Source organism: Ovis aries, chromosome 23 (assembly GCF_016772045.2).
Source record: "Ovis aries strain OAR_USU_Benz2616 breed Rambouillet chromosome 23, ARS-UI_Ramb_v3.0, whole genome shotgun sequence".
Lineage (NCBI taxonomy): Eukaryota > Metazoa > Chordata > Mammalia > Artiodactyla > Bovidae > Ovis > Ovis aries.
This window is the reverse complement of record NC_056076.1, coordinates 46,095,210-46,117,029: the sequence shown is the minus strand read 5'-3', so window position 1 is coordinate 46,117,029 and position 21,820 is coordinate 46,095,210. Positions and strand designations below refer to the sequence as shown.

At 42.6% G+C, this 21,820-nt stretch overlaps 1 protein-coding gene across 2 annotated transcripts in view; it reads left to right on the top strand.

Moving 5' to 3' along the window:
* The first annotated feature begins 20,732 nt into the window (after window positions 1-20,732).
* The window catches only part of EPG5 (ectopic P-granules 5 autophagy tethering factor), a 129,507-nt gene continuing 128,419 nt past the window's right edge, over window positions 20,733-21,820 (top strand). For both annotated transcript variants that reach the window (XM_042239531.2, XM_004020656.6), the window contains exon 1: window positions 20,733-20,829. In XM_042239531.2, coding sequence (XP_042095465.1) covers window positions 20,767-20,829 — 63 coding nt within the window. In that variant the 5' untranslated portion in view covers window positions 20,733-20,766. The remainder of the gene's footprint in view (window positions 20,830-21,820) is intronic.

Genomic DNA, 21,820 nt, shown 5'->3' with positions numbered 1-21,820 from the left:
AGTCTTCCTGCGCTCTTGGTGGGAATATAAGCTGGTGCAGCCACTATGGAAAATAGTATAGTGGTGGTTTAGTTGTTAAGTCGTGTCTGACTCTTGTGACCCCATGGACTGCAGCTGGTCAGGCTCCTCTGTCCATGAGATTCTCTGGGCAGGAATACTGGAGTGGGTTGCCATTTCCTTCTCTGCTAAATGGGGTTAAATGGCATCAATCTCACTGGGCCGTGAAGGGGCTCAAGAGAGACAAAGACACTTAAACTTCTCGACATAAGGCTTGGTACCCAGGAAGTTTTCCACACACAGGTGGTTCACTGTGAACAATGATCAGGAGCACTCGTAGGGGCCTGCAGGGTTCCCCGAGGGAAAGGAGCAGAGTGCCCACCTCCCCAGTCTGACAGAGGGCTGGAAAACACTGATGCACAGGCTCTCCTTGAGGAAAACAGTATGAAGCTTCCTCAGAAGACTAAGAATATAGTTGCCATATGATCAAGGAATCCCACTCCTGGGCATATACTGAGACAAAACTATAATTTGAAAAAATACATGTACTCCTCTGTTCATAGCAGCACTATTTACAATAGCTAGGACATGGAGATAGCCTGAATCTCCATTGACAGATGAATGGACAAAGAAGATGTGAGATATATATATATATATGTATCAGAATATTGCTCAGCCATTAAAGAGAATGTGATAATGCCATTTGCAGCAACATGGATGGATTTAGAGATTACCATATTAAGCAAAGTAAGCCAGAAAGAGAAGAATGGAACTGGAGGAATCAACCTGCCTGACTTCATACTATACTACAAATCATGAACTCCTTATTGCCAAATTCAGACTCAAATTGAAGAAAGTAGGGAAAACCACTAGACCATTCAGGTATGACCTAAATCAAATTCCTTATGATTGTACAGTGGAAGTGAGAAATAGATTTAAGGAACTAGATCTGATAGAGTGCCTGATGAACTATGAATGGAAGTTCGTGACACTGTACAAGAGACAGGGATCAAGACCATCCCCATGGAAAAGAAATGCAAAAAAGGAAAATAGCTGTCTGGGGAGGGCTTACAAATAGCTGTGAAAAGAGGAGAAGCAAAAAGCAAAGGAGAAAAGGAAAGATATAAGCATCTGAATGCAGAGTTCCAAAGAATAGCAAGAAGAGATAAGAAAGCCTTCCTCAGTTTTCAATGCAAAGAAATAGAGGAAAAGAACAGAATGGGAAAGACTAGAGATCTCTTCAAGAAAATTAGAGATACCAAGGGAACATTTCATGCAAATATGGCCTTGATAAAGGACAGAAATGGTATGGACCTAACAAAAGCAGAAGATATCATGAAGAGGTGGCAAGAACACACAGAAGAACTGTACAAAAAAGATCTTCACAACCAAAATAATCATGATGGTGTGATCACTCATCTAGAGCCAGACATCCTGGAATGTGAAGTCAAGTGGGCCTTAGAAAGCATCACTACGAACAAAGATAGTGGAGCTGATGGAATTCCAGTTGAGCTATTTCAAATCCTGAAAGATGATGCTGTGAAAGTGCTGCACTCAATATGCCAGCAAATTTGGAAAACTCAGCAGTGGCCACAGGACTGGAAAAGGTCAGTTTTCATTCCAATCCCAAAGAAAGGCAATGCCAAAGAATGCTCAAGCTACTGCACAATTGCACTCATCTCACATGCTAGTAAAGTAATGCTCAAAATTCTCCAAGCCAGGCTTCAGCAATATGTGAACCATGAACTTCCAGATGTTCAAGCTGGTTTTAGAAAAGGCAGAGGAACCAGAGATCAAATTGCCAACATCTGCTGGATCATGGAAAAAGCAAGAGAGTTCCAGAAAAACATCTATTTCTGCTTTCTTGACTATGCCTTTGACTGTGTGGACCACAATAAACTGTGGAAAATTCTGAAAGAGATGGGAATACCAGACCACCTGACCTGCCTCTTGAGAAAGCTATATGCAGGTCACGAAGCAACAGTTAGACCTGGACATGGAACAACAGACTGGTTCCAAATTGGGAAAAAGAGTACATCAAGTCTGTATATTGTCACCCTGCTTATTTAACTTCTATGCAGAGTACATCATGAGAAACCCTGGGCTGGAAGAAACACAAGCTGGAATCAAGATTGCTGGGAGAAATATCAATAACCTCAGATATGCAGATGACACCACCCTTATAGCACAAAGTGAAGAGGAACTCAAAAGCCTCTTGATGAAAGTGAAAGAGGAGAGTGAAAAAGTTGGCTTAAAGCTCAACCTTCAGAAAATGAAGATCATGGCATCTGGTCCCATCACTTTATGGGAAATAGATGAGGAAACAGTAGAAACAGTGTCAGACTTTATTTTTGGTGGCTCCAAAATCACTGCAGATGGTGATTGCAGCCATGAAATTAAAAGACGCTTACTCCTTGGAAGGAAAGTTATGACCAACCTAGACAGCATATTAAAAAGCAGAGACATTACTTTGCCAACAAATGTCCATCTAGTCAAGGCTATGGTTTTTCCAGTGGTCATGTATGGATGTGAGAGTTGGACTGTGAAGAAGGCTGAGCACCGAAGAATTGATGCTTTTGAATTGTGGTGTTGGAGAAGACTCTTGAGAGCCCCTCGGACTGCAAGGAAATCCAACCAGTCCATTCTAAAGGAGATCAGTCCTGGGTCTTCTTAGGAAGGAATGATGCTAAAGCTCAAACTCCAATATCCAAACACCTCATGCGAAGAGTTGACTCATTGGAAAAGACTCTGATGCTGGGAGGGATTGGGGACAGGAGGAGAAGGGGACGACAGAGGATGAGATGGCTGGATGGCATCACCAACTCGATGGACATGAGTCTGAGTGAACTCCGGGAGTTGGTGATGTACAGGGAGGCCTGGCGTGCTGCTATTCACGGGGTTGCAAAGAGTCAGACATGACTGAGCGACTGAACTGAACGAACTGACAATCATCAAGACAGTATGATAATGGCACAAAGACAGAAATATAGACCAATGAAACAAAATAGAAAGCCCAGAGATAAATCCATGCACCTTTGGACACTTTGTCTTTGACAAAGGAGGCAAGAATATACAATGGAGAAAAGACAATCTCTTTAACAAGTGGTGCTAGGAAAACTGGTCAACTACTTGTAAAAGAATGAAACTGGAACAGTTTTTAACACCATACATGAAGATAAACTCAAAATGAATTAAAGATCTAAACGTAAGACCAGAATCTATAAAGCTCCTAGAGGAAAACATAGGCAAAACACTCTCTGACATTAATCACAGCAGGATCCTTTATGACCCACCTCCCAGAGTAATGGAAATAAAAGCAAAAATAAACAAATGGGACTTAATTAAACTTAAAAGCTTTTGCACAGCAAAGGAAACTATAAGCAAGGTGAAAAGACAGCCTTCAGAATGGGAGAAAATAATAGCAAATGAAGCAACTGACAAAGAATTAATCTCAAATATATACTAGCAGCTCCTGCAGCTCAATTCCAGAAAAATAAGTGACCCAATCAAAAAATGGGCCAAAGAACTAAACAGAGATTTCTCCAAAGAAGACATATAGATGGCTAACAAATACATGAAAAGATGTTCAACATCACTCATTAACAGAGAAATGCAAATCAAAACCACAATGAGGTGCCATCTCATGCCAGTCAGAATGGCTGCGATCCAAAAGTGTACAAATACACCTGGAGAGGGTGTGGAGAAAAGGGAACCCTCTTACACTCTTAGTCGGAATGCAAACTAGTACAGCCACTAGGGAGAACAGTGTCGAGATTCCTTAAAAAACTGGAAAAAGAACTGCCATACAACCCAGCAATCCCACTGCTGGGCATACACACCGAGGAAACCAGAATTGAAAGAGACACGTGTACCCCGATGTTCATCGCAGCACTGTTTATAATAGCCAGGACAGGGAAGCAACCTAGATGTCCATCGGCAGATGAATGGATAAGAAAGCTGTGGTACATATACACAATGGAGTATTACTCAGCCATTAAAAAGAATGAATTTGAATCAGTTCTAATGAGGTGGATGAAACTGGAGCCTATTATACAGAGTGAAGTAAGCCAGAAAGAAAAACACCAATACAGTATACTAACGCATACTAACGCAGATGGAATTTAGAAAGATGGTAACAATGACCCTATATGTGAAACAGCAAATGAGACACAGATGTAAAGAAGTCTTTTGGACTCTGTGGGAGAAGGCAAGGATGGGATGATTTGAGAGGGTAACATTGAAACGTGTATATTATCATATGTGAAGTGGATCGCCTGTCCAGGTTCAGTGCATGAGACAGGGTGCTCAGGCCTGTGCCCTGGGATGACCCTGGGGGATGGGATAGGGAGGGAGGTGGGAGGGGGGTTCAGGATGGGGAACACATGTGCGCCTGTGGGTGATTCATGTCAATGTATGGCAAAAACCACTACAATATTGTAAAGTAATTAGCCTCCAATTAAAATAAATTAATTAATCAAAAAAAAGAAAAACAAACACCATGTGATATCACTTATATAAGTGGAATCTAGAATACGACACTAATGAATGTATCTACAAAATAAAAACAGACTCACAGACAGAGAGAACAGAACTGTGGTTGCCAAAGGGGAGGGAAGGAATAGGACTTGGGGATTAGCAGATATAAACTATTATATAGAGAATGGATAAATAGCAAGGTGTTATTGTATAGCACAGGGAACTATGTTCAATATCCTGTGATAAACCATAATGGAAAAGAATATATATATATCTATATCCCACTGAGTCACTGTGCTGTACAATGGAGATCAAGCACAACACTGTAAGTCAACTGTAGTTTAACAGAGTCAAACAAATCCATACCTCATCTTTTAGGCCAGCACCCCAAACTCTACAAGTTATTTTCAACTTGCCACACCTTTAAAATGCCATTCTATGGCATTGAAACATGTATAATATCATATATGAAACAAATCGCCAGTCCAGGTTTGATGCAGGATACTGGATGCTTGGGGCTGCTGCACTGGGACGACCCAGAGGGATGGTACGGGGAGGGAGGAGGGAGGGGGGTTCAGGATGGGGAACACATGTATACCTGTGGCGGATTCATGTTGATGTATGGCAAAACCAATACAATATTGTAAAGTAATTAACCTCCAATTAAAATAAATAAATTTATATTTAAAAAAAGAAAAAAGAAAAGAAATAAATAAAATGCCATTCTACCTTTATGTCAGGGCTGCAGCTTCTTTTGCAAAACAGAGCCCATGGACATTTGTCCACTGTTGTACCATTTTCAATGTAAAGTGAAACTCTGAGTGTAAGGCATGCATTCTCAACACGGGCAATATTGTTCTCATGGGAGTAAAAATTAGTTCTTGATGGGCAAAACAATGTTCTTCTTATATATAAAGCATAGCTATACATTAAGCACATAATCAGGATATCTGCAGTATTAAAATTTTATGGGTGTAGTAATTAGGTGAAAAACTGTTTAAAGTGACTCCCTCAGTTCAGTTCAGTTCAGTCTCTCAGTCGTGTCCGACTCTTTGAGACCCCATGAATCACAGCATGCCGGGCCTCCCTGTCCATCACCAACTCCCGTACTTCACTCAGAGTTGCGTCCATCGAGTCAGTGATGCCATCCAGCCATCTCATCCTCGGTGGTCCCCTTCTCCTCCTGTCCCCAATCCCTCCCAGCATCAGAGTCTTTTCCAGTGAGTCAACTCTTCTCATGAGGTGTCCAAAGTACTGGAGTTTCAGCTTCAGCATCATTCCTTCCAAAGAAATCCCAGGGTTGATCTCCTTCAGAAAGGACTGGTTGGATCTCCTTGCAGTCCAAGGGACCCTCAAGAGTCTTCTCCAACACCACAGTTCAAAAGCATCAATTCTTCGGCGCTCAGCCTTCTTCACAGTCCAACTCTCACATCCATACATGACTACTGGAAAAACCATAGCCTTGACTAGACGGACCTTAGTCGGCAAAGTAATGTCTCTGCTTTTGAATATGCTATCTAGGTTGGTCATAACTTTTCTTCCAAGGAGTAAGCATCTTTTAGTGACTCCCTAGGGGAGTGGTAATGAAAAGGAGATCAGCCCTGGGATTTCTTTTGGAAGGAATGATGCTAAAGCTGAAACTCCAATACTTTGGCCACCTCATGTGAAAAGCTGACTCACTGGAAAAGACTCTGATGCTGGGAGGGATTGGGGGCAGGAGGAGAAGGGGACGACAGAGGATGAGATGGCTGGATGGCATCACCGACTCGGTGGACATGAGTTTGAGTGAACTCCGGGAGTTGGTGATGGACAGGGAGGCCTGGAGTGTTGTGATTCATGGGGTCTCACAACTGAGTGACTGAACTGAACTGAGTGAAAAATGATTTGATAAACACGGCCCAAGGTGATGCTATGTGGAATTTCATAATGATACTCAGATATTGTTAGCCCTTGGATGGTGTTACTGGCCAAGACACTGCTGACAAAAAAAAAAAAAAAAAGAAGATAATCTCTTCTTGGAATCAATCCCACTAGAGATCTCTAGACTGTTCATCAAGGTCTGGATTTTAAAACCAGAGACTAGATCCAATAATTTACACAAGAGGTGAGCCCAGAGAACACCCCAGTAAAATAGGAAGTGAAAAAGGGAAGAAATGAAGAGAATAAAGAGTGTTTTATCAAGCCAGAGGCGATAATGGGAAATGAGCTGAACCCCACTGGGGATTTTAGGAAACAGCACAGAACACTTATCTTGGAGTTACTCCACCCAAGGGGTGAGGGAAATGGGTATTTCTATTAGTTTGCTAAAACTGCTGTCATGAAATGCCATAAACTGAGTGGCTCAAATAACAAAAATATATTGTGGAGGCCAGCTGTGGAGGCCCGAGGCAGGAATCAAGGTGTCGGCCCAGCTGGATCCTTCTGAGGGCTGTGAAGGAAGGAGGTGTTCTAGGTCTCTCTCCTTGTCTTGTAGATGTGAGTCTCTGTGTCCAAATGCCCCCATTTTATAAGGACTCCAGTTGTGTTGGGTGAGGGCCCATCCTTATGGCCTCATTTTAACTTAAGGCAATGGCACCCCACTCCAGCACTCTTGCCTGGAAAATCCCATGGACGGAAGAGCCTGGTGGGCTGCAGTCCATGGGGTCGCTAAGAGTCGGACACAACTGAGCAACTTCACTTTCACTTTTGACTTTCATGCATTGGAGAAGGAAATGGCAACCCACTCCAGTGTTCTTGCCTGGAGAATCCCAGGGACGGGGGAACCTCATGGGCTGCCGTCTATGGGGTCACACAGAGTTGGACACGACTGAAGTGACTTAGCAGCAGCAACCTCTGTAAAGATTCTATCTTCAAATAAGGTCACATTCTGAATTACCAGCGGTTGCAGTACATGGGGTTGCAAAGAACTGGACATGACTGGACTGAACTGAACTGAACTGAGGATTTCAACATATGAATTTTTGAGGATATTGTTCAATCCTTAACTGTATTTATATGAGAATTTCTATATATGTCCCTGGTCAAGGGTTGCTTTTGCTTTAGGAAAATGTGTTATTTCTCTCACACTTAAAGCCTGTCATACATATGGCTGAAGGGTTGTTTGAGGCAAAGAGGTAATAACAGTTGGAATTTGGGTCTGCATACTGAGAAATGTTAAGTGCCAAGGGAATTTGAGTGGGACACCTGGAGTGTCTGATACTTTATAGGTGCAAGTAATTGTTTCTATGACTTATTTAACCTATTCTTAGTGGGGAAGATTATGAGAGGTTGTGTGCTGTCGCTTCAGTCGTGTCCAACTCTTTGCAATCCCATGGACTGCAGCCCATCAGGCTCCCCTGTCCATGAGATTCTCCAGGCAAGAATACTAGAGTGGGTTGCCATGTCCTTCTCCAGGATGTCTTCTCGACCTAGAGATTGAACCTGTGTCTCTTATTTCACTGGTAGGCGGGTTGTTTACTACTAGCGCCACCTGGGAAGCCCTATGAGAAGGTAAATAAAAGAATAAAAGATAAGTTTTGTATTTTCCTTCCTGTGGAAGCAAAAATCTTTTCACAGAAAAGACCTCATCTATATAAGAGTCTTTTTAAAATATGTGGCTGGATATTTTTGGTACTTATTTGTACTGCCAGCTTATTGTCTCAAAAAACTGAAACAATTTAGAAGTGACATGATTTCTTTATAACTAAGAATGCATTTAGTAATCATGAATGATGAAATAATTAATGCCATGTACAGAGTGACATACAGGAAGTAATTGTTTTTAAGAGAATGACTTCTCTGAAATCTTGTTGGACAAGGGTTCACCAATGGACGATTACCACCAGATGGTAAAGAGACTCTAGAATCTAATCTTGTGAGGGATTTGGGTGGTTTTTGTCCTCTGAGGCATTTTATTTGTATGCATTACTTTCCTAGAAAAAAAAAATCCAAAGATTTTCTCTCCTATACGTTTTCTTCTTGCTTCTTCATGGTCCATGGTGCCAGGTGAGGTTGTCAGTACAATGAAACTGTTATCCCCAAGTTACGAAATCTCTCAGTGACCACCAGGGAGCCGATGTTCGATGCAAAAGCAAGAGAGTCTTTATTACCAAGCTCGAGCTGGGGCCCCCACCATCACTGACCCAGCGGCAATGGGAAGGAGCCCCGAGTTTTGGGTTACATTGCTTATATAGGGTATATTCGTGTAAAAGGGGATTTCCAGGCTGGAGGACATCTGATTGGTCACCCTCTTTCGAAGGGTTGTGTGTTGATTTTTGATTGGTTCTTATTACCTACCCAAACCACCAATTCCTGGATGTAAAATCAGGAGATTTTGGTCTGAGGTCTGATTAGCTCATGGGTAGTGGGGTGAGGTCGGGTGATTTTCAAAGTCTTTTCCCAGAACCTCACAAAATGGAGTCCTCTTTTTGACAAGATGGAGTAGCTTAGGTTCTTCAAAACCAAACTGACAAGATGTGAGCTGACATTTTTCTAGATCTTTGAGTTGCACATTAAATCTGGGGCTGATCACTTCACACTTATTTAGCCTGCATGTCAGGTGAACAACAATTTTTCCAACCCTGTGATCATCAGTGATTTCAAATTCACCAATATAAATGTATTTCATCACTAGATTTGGAAACCTCATGATGACTCTGGAGCCTGGCCTGATAAGCACTTGGCATTTGCCTCTCTTTTCAGCATTGTTGATACTCTTGAGAGCATCAACCAGGATGTTCATGCACATCATTATGGCAGCATGGAAAGAATGGCGGAAAGAGCTAATTTTGTAAGGGATTTTTAAGAAAGATTTACCCAAGGGTTTTCCATGAATTCAGAAGCTTTCATTTAACACCGTTACTGCAAAAAACTGTTCTAGATGCTGGCTGACTTAGGAATTGTGGTCATGTTAAGTTTTGAAATACCTTAATATACATAAATTATACTCTTTACAATCCATAGGGTTGCAAAGAGTTAGGACTGAAGCAACTTAGCATGCATGCATGTCTTCTTTGGAAAAATGTCTGTTTAGATCTTTGGCCCATTTCTTTTTAAATTGTTTTTATTGTTTTAATTTTTTATTCTGTATTGGGGTGTAAATGCTTAACAATGTTGTGGTAGTTTCAGGCGAACAGCGAAGGGACTCAGGCATACATATGCATATATCCATTCTTGCGTGTGTCAACTACAAATTGGCACTTACCAAGAGAATTGCCAAGGACTGAACAACGAGGCATTTGCCATCTGCCTCTGCAGAGACTGAACCCTGTGCCGCTGTAGCTGTTGACCTTCAACACCTTCTGAGGGAGTTCAGGGTGGAGGGAGGCACTCTGTGCTCCAGGAAATCTGGTGGGACAGGTCTTTAGACAGTTGAAGGTTTTCAGGAACAGATTTTAAGGTTTCAGTCCTTGCATCTCCTTCCTCATATCTAGAAAAGCACTAAATCCTTTCATGGTGACATCAGATCCTCAAGACTAACAGAACACCTTTTCTAAAATGAGTTCTTGATGGTAATGAATTCTGCCTTCACCAAAACCTCATATATTGACATTCCTCCCACTGCCTCTTTGGAGCAGTCTTTCAGAGCTATCTGAGATGCTGCCTTCTGGGCTGCAGTCCTCATTTTGCCCATATACCACCACAGTAATTCAAGTCTATGCCCCAACCACTAATGCTGAAGAAGCTGAAGTTGAATGGTTCTATGAAGTCCCACAAGACCTTCCAGAACTAACACCAAAATAAGATGTCCTTTTCATCATAAGGGACTGGAATGCAGGGGTAGGAAGTCAAGAGACAGTGTCAGCTACAAATTGGCACTTACCAAGAGCACTGACAATGACTGACCAACAAAGGCATTTGCCATCTGCCTCTAGGGAGACTGAACTCCATGCTGCTATAGCTTTGGCCTTCAACAAACCCTGAGGGAGTTCAGGGTGGAGTGAGGCACTCTGTGCTCCAGGGAATCTGGTGGGACAGGTCTTTGCTAGGGATATGTGAGGCACTCTGTGCTCCAGGGAATCTGGTGGGACAGGTCTTTGCCCAGAGATAGTTGGATGTTTTTAGGAACAGTTTTATGATCTCAATCCTTGAAGCTTCTCATATCTAGAGAAGCCCTTAATCTCTTCATGGTGATATCAGATCCTCATGAAAGTGAAAGTCTGACTCTTTGCAATTCCATGGACTATACAGTCCACGAAATTCTCCAGACCAGAATACTGGAGTGGGTAGCTGTTCCCTTCTCCAGGGGATCTTCCCAACCCAGGGATTGAGCCCAGATCTCCCTCATTGCAGGTGGATTCTTTACCAGCTGAGCCACAGGGAAGCCTTCATACCCTCATGACTAACAAAAAAACGTATTGTAAAATGAGTACTTAATGGTATTGAACTCCCCCTTCACCAAAACCTTATATGTTGACCTTTCCCCACTGCCGCTCTGGAGCAGTCTCTTGGAGCTATTGGGAATACTGCCTCCTGGACTGCAGTCCTCATTTTACCCCCAAACAAAACTTAACTCACAACTCTTAAGTTGTGCATCTTTTTTAGTTGACACCTGAAATAATGCAAGTTTGGCCTTGGAGTAGAAAATGAAGCAGGGCAAAAGCTAAAGTTTTGCCAAGAGAACATACTAGTCATAGCAAACATCTTACAACACAGTGATGACTCCACACGTGGACATCACCAGATGATCAACACTAAAATTAGATAGACTATGTTATTTGCAGCCAAAGATGGAGAAGCTCTGTACAATCAGCAAAAACAAACAAACAAACAAACAAAAACACTAAACCTGGAACTGACTGTGGCTCAGATCATGAGCTTCTTATTGCAAAGTGCAGACTCATATTGAATAAAGTAGGGAAAGCCACTAGGCCTTTCAAGTATGACATAAATCAAATCCCTAATGATTACACAGTGGAGGTGACAAATAGATCCGAGGGATTATATCTAGTAGACAGAGTGCCTGAAGAACTATGGACAGAGATTTATAACATTGTACAGGAGGTGGTGAACAAAACTATACTAAGGAGAAAGAAATGCAAGAAGGCAAAGTGGTTGTCTGAGGAGGACTTACAAATAGCTGAGAAAAGAAGAGAAGTGAAAGTCAAAGGAGAGGGAAAGATATACCCATCTGAATGCAGAGTTACAGAGAATAGCAAGGAGAGATTAAAAAGCCTTCTTAAGTAAAAAATGCAAAAACATAGAAGAAAATGATGGAATAGGAAACACTAGTGATCTCTTCAAGAAAATTGGAGATACCAAGGGAATATTTCATGCAAAGATGGTAACAACAAAGGACAGAAATGGCAAGGACCTAACAGAAGCAGAAAAGATTAAGAAGAGGTGGCAAGAATACACAAAAGAACTATGTAAAAATGGTCTTAATGACCCAAATAACCACGATGGTGTGATCACTCACCTAGAGCCAGGCATCCTCAAGTATGAAGTCAAGTGGACCTTAGGAAGCATTACTACGAACAAAGCTAGTGGAGGTGAAGGAATTCCAGCTGAGCTATTTCTAATCCTAAAAGATGCTGCTGCTAAAGTGCTGCACTGACTATGCCAGCAAATTTGAAAAAGAGCAGTGGCCACAAAACTGGAAAAGGTCAGTTTTCATCCCAATCCCAAAGAAAGGCAATGCTGAAGAATGTTCAAACTGCTGTACAATTGTCCTCACTTCACATGCTAGCAAGGTAAATGCTTCAAGCTAGATTTCAACAGTACATGAACTGAGAACTTCCAGCTGTTCAAGCTGGGTTTAGAAAAAGCACAGGAACCAGAGATCAAATCACCAACATCTACTGGATCATCGAGAAAACAAGGGAATTGACTACGCTAAAGCCTTTGGAGAAGGGAATGGCAATCCACTTCAGTAATCTTGCCTGGAGAATTCCACGGACAGAGAAACCCGGCAGGCTACAGTCCGTGGGGTCGCAAACAGTTGGACATGATTGAGCAACTAACACACAAAGCCTTTAACTGTGTGGATCACTGCAAACCGTGGGAAATTCTTAAAGCAATGGGAATGCTAGACCATCTAACCTGTCTCCTGAGAAACTTGTATGCAGGTTAGAACCATACATGGAACAACAGACTGGTTCAAATTTGGGAAATGAGTACATCACAGCTGTATATTGTCACTCTGCTTATTTAACTTACATGCAGAGTACATCATGAGAAAGGCTAGGCTGGATGAATAACAAGCTGGAATCAAGATTGTCAGGAGAAATATCAACTACTTCAAATATGCATATGATATCACTTTAATAGCAGAGAGTGAAGAGGAACTAAAGAGCCTCTTGATAAGCATGAAAGAGGAGCGTGGAAAAGTTGGCTTAAAACTCAACATTCAAAACACTAAGATCATGGCATCTGGTCTCATCACTTCATGGCAAATAGACGGGGAAACAATGGAAACAGTGATAGACTTTATTTTCTTGGGCTCCCAAATCACTGCAGATGGTGACTGCAGTCATGAAATTAAAAAATGCTTACCCCTTGGCAGAAAAACTATCACAAACTAGACAGCATATTAAAAAGCAGAGACATCGCTTTGCCAACTAAGGTATGTCTAGTCAAAGCTATGGTTTTTCCAGTAGTCACGTATAGATGTGAGAGTTGGACTATAAAGAAAGCTGAGCATCGAAAACTGATACTTTCGAACTATGGTGTTGGAGAAGACTCTTGAGAGTCCCCTGGACTGCAAGAGGATCCAACAAGTCCATCCAAAAGGAGATCAGTCCTGGGTGTTCATTGGAAGGACTGATGTTGAAGCTGAAACTACAATACTTTGGTCACCTGATGCGAAGAGCTGACTCACTGGAAAAGACCCTGATGCTGGGAAAGATTGAGGGCAGGAGGAGAAGGGAACGACAGTGGATGAGATGGTTGGATGGCATCATCGACTCAATGGACATGGGTTTGGGTGGACTCCAGGAGTTGATGATGGACAGGGAGGCCTGGCATGCTGCAGTTCATGGGGTCGTAAAGAGTCAGACACTACTGAGAGACTGAACTGATGGGACCAGATGCCATAATCTTAGTTTCCTGAATGTTGAGTTTTAAGCCAAGTTTTTCACTCTCCAATTTCACTTTCATCAAGAGGCTCTTTTAGTTCTTCGCTTTCTGTCATAAGGGTGGTACTATCTGCATATCTGAGGTTATTGATATTTCTCCCAGAAATCTTGATTCCAGCATGTGCTTCATCCAGCCCAGTGTTTCTCATGATGTACTCTGCATAGAAGTTAAATAAGCAGGGTGACAATATACAGCTTTGATGTACTTCTTTCCTGATTTGGAACCAGTCTGTTGTTCCATGTCCAATTCTAACTGTTGCTTCCTGACCTGCATACAGAAATCAGTTAAGGGGGTCAATTTTATGGTTATAGATGGAAAAAAATTTTTAGTGGTGAGCTCACTGTAGGATATCCAGAAGTTGAAATATAATGTTGTACACATGAAACTTGTATAACATTATAAACCAATGTCACTTCAATAAAAAATAAATCTAAAAATTAAAAAAAATGTATCTTTGGGACTTCCCTGGTGGACCAGTCGCTAAGACTGTGATCCCAATGCAAGGGGCCAGGGTTTGATCTCTGCTCAGAGAACTAGATCCCACAAGCTGCAACTAAGAGTTCCCATGCCACAGCTAAAGATCTTGCATTCTGCAACTGAGACTTGACATAGCCAAATAAATATTTTTTTAAATTTACTTTTTCTTAAATCTTCAAGTCATCTATATAAATCTCAACTTTCTATTTATAAATCTAATAAATTAGAATAGCCACTTTCAAGGGGGAACTTTAACATTTGGTCAACTCAGATTCAATAGACCAAACTTTCTTAAACAACTGATCTCATTTATGACTTAAATTACTTCAAACGTTTTAAACTACAGTATCAAATGTAATATATTTAAATTTCTTCTTTTGTCCAAACTGAACAACAAACCTAACAACTTATATTATTAATATATTACTAATAATTACTGTAAATACTAAGGTCTAACAATTTCAGTTTATGAAGTATGCCTCCTTTTCCCCATAGGCTGTGATCTTCATTTATTTATTTCCCATAGGCTATGACTATTTATTTATAACTTATCTGTCCATTGCATCTACACCCCAACTACACTGTAAATCATGGAAAGTAGAGGTGGAACCAGTTCTGTTGACTGACACATGAAGAACTTTGAAGTTCAAAAAGAATTTGAATTGGTAGAGGCCAGAGAGAGTATTCCAGATTGGAAAAAATACCAGCAGGAGTTAAAGACAGTGGTATAAGGATTTTGTTCATATTTGCCAAGTCTTGCTCATGATAGTCTTATATGCACTTACAGGCACACACACACTGAGTCAGGAGATAAATGGGCCCCAAGCTAGGCATTTACAACTGATCTCCTGTTTACACTTCTTGGTGGAAGGAAAAGATGGGTATCAGGTCAGACACTTACAACTAGCCTCCTGTTTCCATTCCCTGAAACGGGATATGTGGGTTCCAGGTTGCATATTTACAAAGATCCTCCTAGGAGTTTTCTCTCCAAAATGGGAGTAACAACTGAAACAGTGCAGAGCCAGGCTTTGTCTCCTGTGGACACCTTAAGACGCGGTCATGGCAGGAACAGAGAAGGGCTAAACCTCGTCTGAGTAAAGGATTAGGAGGTCAGATACTTCCATTCTTTGAGGCAAGGGAGACATTACACATGTGCAGAAAGTCTCCCTGGGAATCAAAAAGAAAAGGGCACCACCTCACAATATATGATACTTACATGTGACCCCACAGGCCTCTGGGCTGGAATCCATCTTAGGAAAAAGTTGAGCACACCTGTTGGGGAAGATCCCAGGTTAGATCAGGTGTGGAAAAAGAAAACAGGTAACTGGTTAAAGATAAACAGAGACCCAGAAACACTGTCCTATATAAATGACTTAAATGCGTCTTTAAGGCGCTTCTCATCAGGGGAGGATGGGTGTGCATCTCTGCCTTGCTTCTGTCTTAACTAAACAAACGGCTTCTCTGTGTGCGCTCCCACTTGTGCTGTGTCTCTAACAGTGAGTTTTGTACTTGCAGTCACAGTTTCTGCTTCTGTGAGAAATGCACTTTTCAATGGAGGCAAAGATCCAGGGAAAATGGCTCCTAGTCTCTAGCCCTTGCTGGGCTGGTGGCTAGGATTCCTGGTTTTCATCCAAGTTACCCAGGTTCAATTCCTGGCAAGGAATTAAGATCTTGTTTCATGATGCTAAATCACTGCTGCCTCTCCAAGATCAGTATCAGTAAATATTTTCACCTCACATTGGGACTTGAACCCATGTGCTGGAACTCAAACCCAGCCAAAACCCTGTGTGGGACTCGAACCCACAGACTTTTAATTAGAATCATTCACCTGGTGTCTGGGCTTTTCTGGTGGCTCAGATGGTAAAGAATCCACCTGCAAGGTGGGAGACCTGGTTTTGATCCCTGGGTTGGGAAGATACCCTGGAGGAGGGCATGGCAACCCACTCCAGTGTTCTGGCCCAGAGAATCTCCATGGACAGAGGAGCCTGATGGGCTACAGTCCATGGGGTTGCGAAGAGTCAGACACAAATGAGCGACTGAGCAACTAAGTATGGACTTACTGAGGCTCAGGTTCTTTGTGTCTCAGTGCAGAAGGGATTTAGAGAGAGGCAAAGTGATAGACAAGAAGTAGATGTATTAATATAGGACACTTGTAAGAGATGCAAGCAGATAGGTGAGGGAGCTTTGCCTCAAGGATTAAGTGGGCTACAATTTTATAATCAAAGGAAAGTAGGGGAGGGGAAAAGACAGCCATCTTTGAGTAGTGTGAGGTTTACATCACTAGTTCCTCCTTCAGGCAGGAGAGTGATCCTATGAGGTCAAACTAGGATTATCATAGTGCTTATTCAAATCAGTAGAAGGGTGGCGACATTTTCCTTCCACCTAATGGCCTGGGGCATATCTTGTGTTTTTATTTACGGTTTTGTAGTTATTCAAGCCTGCTTCATTCCTTGGGATTCCAATAGCTTTCTTGAGTAATCATTTACAGTGGTCTCCCTAAGATTCCTAGGTTTCTCTAGCTATAGCCCCTTATGGGACTTCTACAAATACTTATAAAAGTATCCTCTTCCATCTCTATCAGTTCAGTTCAGTTCAGTCGCTCAGTCGTGTTCGACTCTTTGTGATCCCATGAATCGCAGCACACCAGGCCTCCCTGTCCATCACCAACTCCCGGAGTTCACTCAAACTCACGTCCATCGAGTCGGTGATGCCATCCAGCCATCTCATCCTCTGTCGTCCCCTTCTCCTCCTGCCCCCAATCCCTCCCAGCATCAGAGTCTTTTCCAATGAGTTAACTCTTCACATGAGGTGGCCAAAGTACTGGAGTTTCAGCTTTAGCATTATTCCTTCCAAAGAACACCCAGGACTGATCTCTTTAGAATGGACTGGTTGGATCTCCTTGCAGTCCAAGGGACTCTCAAGAGTCTTCTCCAACACCACAGTTCAAAAGCATCAATTCTTCGGCACTCAGCTTTCTTCACAGTCCGACTCTCACATCCATACATGACCACTGGAAAAACCATAGCCTTGACTAGATGGACCTTTGCTGGCAAAGTAATGTCTCTGCTTTTGAATATGCTATCTAGGTTGGTCATAACTTTTCTTCCAAAGAGTAAGCGTCATTTAATTTCATGGCTGCAGTCACCATCTGCAGTGATTTTGGAGCCCCAAAAGATAAAGTCTGACACTGTTTCCACTGTTTCCCCATCTATTTGCCATGAAGTGATGGGACCGGATGCCATGATCTTCGTTTTCTGAAAGAGATGGGAATACCATACCACCTGACCTGCCTCTTGAGAAACCTTTATGCAGGCCAGGAAGCAACAGTTAGAACTGGACATGGAACAACAAACTGGTTCCAAACAGGAAAAGCTGTCCATCAAGGCAGTATATTATCACCCTGCTTATTTAACCTCTATGCAGAGTACATCATGAGAAACCCTGGGCTGGAAGAAGCCTTTGAGGCCTTTTAGTTCCTCTTCACTTTCTGCCATAAGGGTGGTGTCATCTGCATATCTGAGGCTGTTGATATTTCTCCTGGCAATCTTGATTCCAGCTTGTGCTTCTTCCAGCACAAAAGCTTGATGGACAGCTTTTCCTGTTTGGAACCAGTTTGTTGTGGTCCAGACAGTCAAAGGCTTTGGCATAGTCAATAAAGCAGAAATAGATGTTTTTCTGGAACTCTCTTGCTTTTTCGATGATCCAGTGGATGTTGGCAATTTGATCTCTGGTTCCTATGCCTTTTCTGAAACCAGCTTGAACATCTGGAAGTTCACGGTTCACGACCAGGGTATATAAAATGCATCCTGAGTGAAACTGAGGAGGACCATGTGGGGCCTTTCTGGGAACAGAACACTTGCCCTTTCCCCAGTGTCTCCTGCCTCTTCTTTGTAGAAAAACTTTAGCCTCTTAGGCCTTCCCTGAGTTTCAAAGAGCAAATTTAATCAAAGAAGTGAAAAGCTATAAAAACAAAGGAAAGCAGTCTAGCAAGACAACATAATGGTAGTTTAGCCATAAAACAAAGTCAAGTTCCTTCAGTTCCTCCTTACAGGCTATAGATAGTATCCTGAATCATATCTTTGTTTTACAGACCCTAAAACCCCCAACATAATGAAGACATTGACTGTATGCCGACCACCAGCATGTAGACCCCAGACCAGTTCAAACCAGAAAACTGCAATTAAGATTCCTGAAACATCACCTGTTACCTCACCATCAAGCGAATAGAGAATTGACCATGAACTGATTGCGTGCCTTCACACTATCTTAAAAAAGCCTCCGCTAAAAGTCACGGGGGATTTGGGGTCTTTTTGCTTGTTTCCCTTATTTGACCCTACAACAAACACTGTGCTTTTCTTCACCATAACCAGGGGTCAGTAGGTTGGTTTTGCTATGAGCAGACTCTGGGTGGGCAGACTCAAGTTTGGTTCAGTAACATGAGCAGCTGGGTAACTGCTTTGTTGTTTTTGAAGACTTGGGATCAAAATACATGAAACTGTGTTACTGGAAAACTGGGTTCACCTCTTGCTGGGTGTTGAGCCAAAAGTCACTAAGCTAGAGGTCCAGAGACAGAAGAATTTATCACTTGCAGCAAATAAGGAGAACACTAGGGAATTTTCCCAAAGCAGTGTCTCCCCTATCGGGAAAAATGGGGAAATTTTAAGCTAAGGGCATATGTATATTCATTCAGCTTGAACTGGGGCAAATGTCACCATATTCCCAAGCTTTAGGTGGCTGAAGTGACAAGGATCAGAAAAGATCAACATATCTTACTTAGGTTCCAGCTGATCTAGTGGTTGAGTGCTGGGGCTTGAGTAGGGGGAGTGGGAGGGTGTCTAAATTCTGCAAAACAGCTGAAGAAAGTGCCTACCCTTTGAAACAGAACTGGAAGTCTTTACAACTGATTTGTTATCTTTGCTATTGTTACTTTTCTAGTCTGGTAATACTCCTTTGTTCTTTTGTTCCCTTAAGATCATCATTACTGAGACTCATTCAAAGGGAAGCACTGTGGCCAGGCTGTACAAAATGGATTAGGTCTAAAAGGACTTCCCTGAAAAACATGAATAAAGTATAAGGCTGATAAAGTTGCCCCTAACAGATTATGTTCAGGGAAGCCTAAAATGAAGCTGATAGAAAAGTTAAAAAAAATAAAATGGTTCCTCTTATGTCAAATAAGCCATGCCTGGTTTTCTTTATCTGGGGATTCCCTCCCAACCTCAACCTATCTGCTTACAACTGTATTTTATATGTTGTTAGCTCATAAATAAGGCACTGTAAAGACTCCATCTCTGGAGTCCTTTCCATTTCTCATGCCATATTCTTGGATAGTTTCCCTTGCCACCCATGTCTCAACTATTTTATACCACCACCAGACAGAACAGCTCACATTAATTTCATTCATCAAATAATCAATATTCATTGAGCCTAACATGTACAGGCTACTGTTCTAGAAACCCTTGGGATGCCTTAGGGAACAAAACAAAGACCCCTGACTTTAAGGATCTTACATTCTAGCCAGGTTGACAGACACAAACAAAAACAAATTATAATAGTATTTTAACAGGTACTAAGCACTAAGAAGGAGCCAACTGTTCCCATCTGGAATTCTTAAATGAAGGTGTGTAAAACCCATACAAAAAACACTTCTATGGGTCTTGTCTTTTTGCCTTCTCTTCTGCCCTCTTTGGTGCAGCTGTCTCTTGCTGCCTATGATCTGGAGAGTAATGATAATAACTACCATTTACAGTTGGTCCATAAAGAAGGCTAAGCGCCGAAGAATTGAGGCTTTCGAGTTGTGGTGCTGGAGAAGATTCTTGAGAGTCTCTTGGACTGCAAGGAGATCAAACCAGTCAATCCTAAAGGAAATCAACCTTGAATATTCATTGGAAGGACTGCTGCTGAAGCTCCAAATACTTTGGCCACCTGATGCGAACAGCCGACTCATTGGAAAAGACCATGATACTGGTAAAGACTGAACGCAAAAGGAGAAAGGGATGATAGACGATGAGATGGTTAGATAGCATCACCGACTCAGGACATGAATTTGAGCAAACACCGGGAGACAGTGGAGGACAGATGAGCCTGGCGTGCTACAGTCCATGGGGTCACAAAGAGTTAGAAATGACTTAGCAACGGAACAACCACCACCATTTACAGATATGCAGGCGTGTACCAGGCACGTTAACGATCAGTCCATTTAATCTTCTTTACACTGGTAAAGACAAGTATTATCTTTCTCCTTCACACAAGAGGAAACTGAAACGCCCACCTGGAAGGGCATCAAGGCTCTTGAGCACAAAGCATAGATTTAGGCTGACTGGTCCTAGTTATCTAAAGGTCAAAAGAAGGCTAACAAGCACTCTCCCCAGGCTCCTTTAAGCCAGCTTGGGTGAGGTGTGCAAGCACTCCGGGGATCCAGACCCAGTGCAGCTTAGTGGAGGTGCCGGCGATAAGGACGCGACTTTACTCGGCAGAGTAAGCCGGTCATCCAAGACAATCCCAACCCGGCGGCAAGTGGGGCGGAGCCAGCGCGGGTTAGGGGGTGGGGCCTGAACGAAAGGGAGCGTGGCTACAACTCTCCTGAGAAAAGGCCTCCCGAAGTGGTTTGTCCCAAGTTGCGGCCCGTAGAGGCTCCGAGTTGCCGCCCCTCTCCGGGAGTGGTGGGGATTCGATCATGTGACAGTCGAAGGCCGGAAGTCGGCAGGTTGTGGAACGCGCAGGGTTTTGACAAAAACAAGCGGCGACTGAGCCATTGCAGGGTCTATGGCAGAGGCAGTGAGGCCCCCACGCCGGGCCAAGGCCAAGGGCAGCCGGACTAAAACCAAGGTGAGGGGAACTCGCCCATCCCACTCTGCCCAGCCCCTGGCAGTTGCGTGCTGTCTCCTTTTTCCTCTCTTCGGCCTCTCCAGCCAACTCTGCCGTCCCCTGAGCCCCCTCTCAGCCTCTGCTCCCACCTTTCCATTTTTGATCCCTCTGCCCATCGACACCAGACCTGTTCCTCTGTTCCTTCTTCACGTCCTCCTGGCAGACTTTGTCAGGAGCCTGTTTTCTCTTTTTTCTCCTGTGATCGCTCTAGGCGCTTGGGTTTTTTGCTGCGTTCTTGACTTCCCGCACCTAGGTCTGGATTTCGGTTGGGAAGCAAATTTTGTCTTCCCAGGCTCAGCTTTGACTGCGACTTTCACCTTTTCAACTTGTGAACATTTTGAGCCTCTCTCCGCATTAAGAGAAAAGGGACCGCTCTTCCACGAATATATACTCCGGTAGAACTCTCCGGTGGGCGACAGAAAGTAGACTGTAGTGATGTGGCTTTTCAGTTTAAAAATGCGAGATGACAGTGGCGCTGCTGTTGTTTATTTCGTATTATCCTGGCTGTTTGTGATGGGGCGTGAATGACTAGAGGTGAAATCAGAGAGAGATTCACACAGCAGGGACGGGTTTGAATTTTCTGGGTTTCCTGGACTATACTAACGTGTGGTATTAGTGTGGTTTTAAAGTTGCTCTTTCTTGTTTTTAGGTACAGTCTGGGTTTTGATTTTGTTCCCATATGTTTTCTGAAATGACATGTGTTTTACAGTGAACAGAATAAATGCTGTGCGAGAATAGCTGGACATAGATAATTTTGGCTTACCTTAAACTGAATTTATATTAAGGAAATAATGAGGATAGGTGATGTCTACAAGTGCAGATGTGACTTAAAAATAATACCAAAATAGGAATTTCTTAGGAGAACAAGATTTTAACAGGAGACTGGTATTCGGAGATACCATATTTAATAAGCTGTAAATGATTTTATGCACACCAGTGTTCTCAGGTCTGT